Raw genomic sequence first — 6,135 nt, forward strand, 5'->3', positions numbered from 1 at the left:
AAGGTTTGAAATTGTCTGACCAAAGAACAGAGCTGCATCTGGGTCCAAATCTTTTAGAATAACCTTGAAATATGGAAGGTCTGAAACTTTTGTAAAAAAAAAAAAAAAAAAGTAGACCTATAACCCAGACAGGCTGGCCAGCCTTAGACATAATTCAAAGATTTTAACTCACTTTTGTGTATATATATATATATATAAATATATATATATGTCGTTTTTTTTCCATTTAGATACATGTCATCAAATTTTCTTTTTGCTTCCTGGTGTGTAGAGGTGATGATTTATAAATATATATAAAAGCTATACACCCGAACACAATTTCTTTTTCAAATCACAGGCTATTTTAGGATTATTGGTAATTTTTCCATTTAACGCATCTTTATATTTTTTAAACTAAACTAGAAAACCTTAGTTACAACGGGAAGTTTAGGAATTTTCCCAGACCGTGAACGCACCATTCTCCATCTTCCTCCTTACCAGGGAAGGGACCAACCTTCGTCCTGCTGCACCCCATTGGAAATCCTTCGTGTCATTTATTCAACAGGCAAGTCAGTTATATTTTAATTAAATAACTTAAGTGAACTATTATATTCTGCGAGGTTAATGTTAGGCAGTGTGCCGATCTGCGTATGGTTTGACTGCGTTTAACGGCTTTCCTATGAGCAGCACCGATGATGCAAACTGGGCCGCTTTCTTTCCTCCACATTTTCTACCCTGTCATTTCAACACAATCTTTAACCGAAAGACGCCCCTCTACGTGTTATTTAATTCCTGAATTTGGAAACACAGAAGCTTGTCTAACTCGAAGCTTTCAGCCTTTAGAAGTGAAAGATTGGCGATGGCGGCGCTGTTAGCTTGTGGCTAGCCACCTACATTGAAGTCAGTGTTCGAATTGTGATGTTGGTTCTCTCTTTATTTTAGCAAATGAGAGCACATTCAATGAACTGTAGTTCTAAATGTTAACAAACTAGACTACCATCTGGATTTAAATATTTGCACAAATCACATGAGTCTTTAAAATCCGATATTTGTGATGAATGAAATGTGTATTTGTGTAAAAACCCGTTTTGGCATTTAGCCCACCTTCGGATGAAGTCATTGACAATGCAGGGTACTTATAGCTTCGTTGAAACACACTCCTGTAAGCAATGAAGAATCATCAGGTTTAGTATTTCATTTTCATTTAAAGGAGAAGAATGCGCTGCGGTTTCATTTCAGATGTTAACTTCAGCGTTGAAGCTAACCAACGTTAGCAAAGTGGAAGTGAAGAGGTTTAAACACATTTTTGCGAGCTGACAGTTTCGCGAATGTTAAACGCTTTACATGAATGCCCCATGCTGAAACCAGTTTTAATAAAGTATTTTCGATTACTACAGGAGATATTTGAGGATACAACAACGGGGCGGGCTGATGCAGAAAACGGCTCTTAAATAAAACTATTGGTGGGAGATTTAACTTGTAAATCTTTTCCATTTTCCTATCACTAACACCAGTGACGCAGATTCAGTAACGTGCAATAAATAATCAGAGAAATCTATCCACATTGTTGGGCAAGGTGAGCTGTCTGATAAGCACAATTGCTGTTTGCCTGGATTACTTCTGTATCTGTTTACCACAATAGTCCCTTTGATTGCAGTGAACAGTTTTTCATTTTGCATGAGGGAAGCATGCATGCATGTAAATAGCATAACATATGAAATGAATGGTGCTGAATGTCCTTGTGTGCAAATCCTCCCTTGTTGTAGAAGGTTTATATAATGTATTTACTGAAAATTTTGTCACAAATGGGGTCTTATTAAGACAAAGAATGACAGCAAAAAGGAGAATAAGGGGTGAGATGGCCCAAGTTGGGAATCACACTTTGTCTGCTTTAGTGTCTTCAACTCCACCTTAAAGATACTCCATAGATTATCATAAGGATTTGGATCAGATCAGTTTGCGTGGTGATGATGCATAGATTTTGGGAGGTTTTTGGCTGTAGGGGCCCAAACTTGGTTAAGCATAATGGACAAAGTCCTTTTTAAATTATCGACACTGAAAACTTCACAAGCGACTTTCTTCTTAAAAGACTTGAAACTACTGAGAAATAGTTTAATACCCCCCTTTCTTCCTCAGCTCAGGTTAGATTCAACATCTCTGATTATGTGTTTACACTGGAAAAAAGTCATTTTTTCCCTGTAAAATAAATGCATTTGTTCTTGGATTGAGGAGGTAAAAGAGACATTTTGCCAATGGAATAAGACAATTTATATTATAAATAAGAAAACACAACTGAATTGTCTTATTTTAAGTGCACATTATCTAATAATTTTATTTTGAGAGTAAAGATACCTATTCCATTGGCAAACTATCTAATTTTTACTCTTAACAGTTAGGTACTTCTTAACCATGACCTTTTATTGGTTCCCTTCATTGTTTCAGTGACTTATCTGCTGTAAAATGTTCTATTACAAAACATTTAAAAATGTTTTTTTGTTGCATATAGTTTTCATTATATGTTACTGACCATCAGTTATGTGGGATAAAGCTGAGCATTTCTACATCCTTGTTGGAACTTGCAAAATAAAACATGCTTTTCCAGGCCAGGTTTTTGTGATTTATTGAACTGAACTCTGGTCTTTATCATCTTTTTTATTGTGGTTAAGAAAAAAAAAAAATTTAAATTGTTTTGGTTTCTTTCAGATAGCAAACACCACCACCATGACAGACTCCAAATATTTCACTACCAACAAAAAAGGTGAATGCAAAAAAGTGTAAAAACATGCATTGTTTTTTTTTCTTCTATATATTCACAGATTATTTTTCTTTTTATATTTGTTTCCTAAAAATAGGAAACATGTTTTTTTTTTTCAACTAAACAATATATATTTGTAAGACATGTCTGTATCATCCATTTTTCAGGGGAGATCTTTGAGCTGAAGGCGGAGTTGAACAATGAGAAGAAAGAGAAAAGAAAAGAGGCAGTAAAGAAGGTCATCGCTGCAATGACTGTTGGCAAAGATGTCAGGTACACCAGCAGATTAAACTTCACATATTGACAGTTGGTTCCTGCTGTAATCCTCACAGGATTATGCTGCCACCACTATGGGGATATGTGTTCAAAATGATGATGTGACCCGTGTATTATTTCTAACATACAGACTCCTACAGGCCCAAAAACACTTTTGTTTTCATAGCTTCTAATCATGAGCAGTCAAACTGGAGAATGTAACTGTGTTTTTTTTCTCAGTTCTTTGTTCCCAGATGTGGTGAACTGTATGCAGACTGACAACCTGGAGCTAAAGAAGTTGGTCTACCTTTACCTAATGAACTACGCCAAAAGCCAGCCAGACATGGCCATCATGGCTGTGAACAGCTTTGTTAAGGTAAGTGTTTTACAACTTGATACTAGAGTGGGCGTTTGCCATGTGGTAACATTGTGGAAGTTGTTGTGATTAGCTATAGTTGCCCTTTTTGATACAATTTTTACACACTAAAACGATGCAAAGATTTTTTGTATCCCCTTCTTGGCTCTAGTGGATAAAACCCCATTTAAAAAAAAAAAATCTCTTAACCTATTTTATAGGACTGTGAGGACCCTAACCCTCTGATCCGGGCTCTGGCTGTTCGCACCATGGGCTGCATCCGGGTGGATAAGATCACAGAGTACCTGTGTGAGCCACTGAGGAAGTGCCTGAAGGATGAAGACCCGTATGTAAGGAAGACGGCAGCTGTTTGCGTGGCAAAGCTGCATGACATCAATGCTCAGATGGTGGAAGATCAGGGATTCCTGGACTCCCTGAGAGATCTCATCGCTGACTCAAACCCCATGGTTGGCCTTCCTCTTTATATTTCATAAATATACTTACTTTAGTTTGTGCCCATTAAGATAAAGCTGTATTAATTCTATGGACTTTGTGAAGTCTGTGTTTTACAACTGTGAGCCTCGCCCCACAGGTTGTTGCCAATGCAGTCGCTGCTTTGTCGGAGATCAGCGAGTCTCACCCCAACAGCAATTTGCTGGACCTGAATCCCCAGAATATCAACAAGTTATTGACGGCCCTTAACGAGTGCACAGAATGGGGGCAGATCTTTATCCTGGACTGCCTGTCCAACTACAACCCCAAGGATGACCGAGAGGCTCAGAGGTAGAAAAGCTGTAATTAATTAAATTTCATTAAGATGGTTATTAAAACCAAAGGATATCCCGTTCTTCTCTTAGCTTATAGTGCTGAGATCTTTCTTCTCCTTTTGTGTCTCAAAGCATCTGTGAGCGTGTCACTCCACGACTGTCTCATGCCAACTCAGCTGTGGTCCTGTCCGCCGTAAAGGTCCTGATGAAGTTTCTGGAGCTGCTGCCAAAGGATTCAGATTATTACAACACATTGCTGAAGAAACTATCTCCCCCGCTGGTTACTTTGCTGTCTGGAGAACCAGAGGTCCAGTATGTGGCTCTGAGGAACATCAACCTTATTGTTCAGAAGAGGTATGAGATCAGTACATTTTTATTGATAGGTCTCCCAGTGTAAGCAAATTCTTTGCAAAATGCACAGATTTCCAATATATTTTGGAAAATACAGAATTTAATTTAAGATTTTATTTCAGAACTTTGTTATTGCAGGAAAAAAAATTGTGTACTTGTGCCAAAAAATATTTTAAATATCCTAGCTTTATTTACTCAACTTTTTTTTCCCTAAATGTTGCTTTGCATTATAGATTTATGTCCCCTGGAAGAATCAAACATACAATTCTTTATTTTTTTTGCTCCTATATAAATGGACAGGAAATTGAGCTGAATTTTGTGCTTTTCTTTGCAGACCTGAGATCCTGAAGCAGGAGATTAAAGTGTTCTTCGTCAAGTATAACGACCCGATCTATGTGAAACTGGAAAAACTAGACATCATGATCCGTTTGGCCTCTCAGGCCAACATTGCTCAGGTAAGGTTATTGGATGAAACGCAGCCGATCTTTATCTTTCATATCTGAAGGTTGGTTCTTGCTGAAAAAGACATTTAGAAACCAAACGCAGTCAAACAGAAGTTAAATGCAAGGCTTCAGGAAAATATGTTTTCTTTTTGTATATGTTTATTTGTATTTGCTTTATGATAATGGAATTAACAAAATGTAATTGGATTCCTGCAGGTTTTGGCCGAGCTGAAGGAATATGCCACAGAGGTAGATGTTGACTTTGTGCGCAAAGCTGTTCGAGCTATCGGACGATGTGCCATCAAAGTGGAGGTGAAAACATTTGTCAACTAATATTTTTAGAGGTCTGTCGGTGACCGAAATACGATGAGTATCTGATGTCCTGTTTGAACCCCAGAAATCCTTTTTTTTTTTTTTTTTTTTTTTTTAAATGGGGTTTTATCCACTAGAGCCAAGAAGGGGATACAAAAAATCTTTGCATCGTTTTAGTGTGTAAAAATTGTATCAAAAAGGGCAACTATAGCTAATCACAACAACTTCCACAATGTTACCACATGGCAAACGCCCACTCTAGTATCAAGTTGTAAAACACTTACCTTAACAAAGCTGTTCACAGCCATGATGGCCATGTCTGGCTGGCTTTTGGCGTAGTTCATTAGGTAAAGGTAGACCAACTTCTTTAGCTCCAGGTTGTCAGTCTGCATACAGTTCACCACATCTGGGAACAAAGAACTGAGAAAAAAAACACAGTTACATTCTCCAGTTTGACTGCTCATGATTAGAAGCTATGAAAACAAAAGTGTTTTTGGGCCTGTAGGAGTCTGTATGTTAGAAATAATACACGGGTCACATCATCATTTTGAACACATATCCCCATAGTGGTGGCAGCATAATCCTGTGAGGATTACAGCAGGAACCAACTGTCAATATGTGAAGTTTAATCTGCTGGTGTACCTGACATCTTTGCCAACAGTCATTGCAGCGATGACCTTCTTTACTGCCTCTTTTCTTTTCTCTTTCTTCTCATTGTTCAACTCCGCCTTCAGCTCAAAGATCTCCCCTGAAAAATGGATGATACAGACATGTCTTACAAATATATATTGTTTAGTTGAAAAAAAAAAACATGTTTCCTATTTTTAGGAAACAAATATAAAAAGAAAATAATCTGTAAATATATAGAAGAAGAAAAAACAATGCATGTTTTTACACATTTTTTGCATTCACCTTTTT

The 6,135-nt window shown here is 37.4% G+C and overlaps 1 protein-coding gene across 1 annotated transcript in view; it reads left to right on the forward strand.

Moving 5' to 3' along the window:
* The first annotated feature begins 439 nt into the window (after positions 1 to 439).
* The window catches only part of LOC107090293 (AP-1 complex subunit beta-1), a 21,466-nt gene continuing 15,770 nt past the window's right edge, over positions 440 to 6,135 (forward strand). The window contains exons 1-9 of the mRNA XM_015383600.1: positions 440 to 544; positions 2,683 to 2,737; positions 2,902 to 3,007; positions 3,230 to 3,365; positions 3,566 to 3,811; positions 3,937 to 4,127; positions 4,244 to 4,465; positions 4,797 to 4,917; positions 5,122 to 5,217. Of these exons, the coding sequence (XP_015239086.1) occupies positions 2,701 to 2,737; positions 2,902 to 3,007; positions 3,230 to 3,365; positions 3,566 to 3,811; positions 3,937 to 4,127; positions 4,244 to 4,465; positions 4,797 to 4,917; positions 5,122 to 5,217 (1,155 nt within the window). The 5' untranslated portion in view covers positions 440 to 544; positions 2,683 to 2,700. The remainder of the gene's footprint in view (positions 545 to 2,682; positions 2,738 to 2,901; positions 3,008 to 3,229; positions 3,366 to 3,565; positions 3,812 to 3,936; positions 4,128 to 4,243; positions 4,466 to 4,796; positions 4,918 to 5,121; positions 5,218 to 6,135) is intronic.

This window comes from Cyprinodon variegatus, unplaced genomic scaffold (assembly GCF_000732505.1).
Source record: "Cyprinodon variegatus isolate N-32 unplaced genomic scaffold, C_variegatus-1.0 Scaffold288, whole genome shotgun sequence".
Lineage (NCBI taxonomy): Eukaryota > Metazoa > Chordata > Actinopteri > Cyprinodontiformes > Cyprinodontidae > Cyprinodon > Cyprinodon variegatus.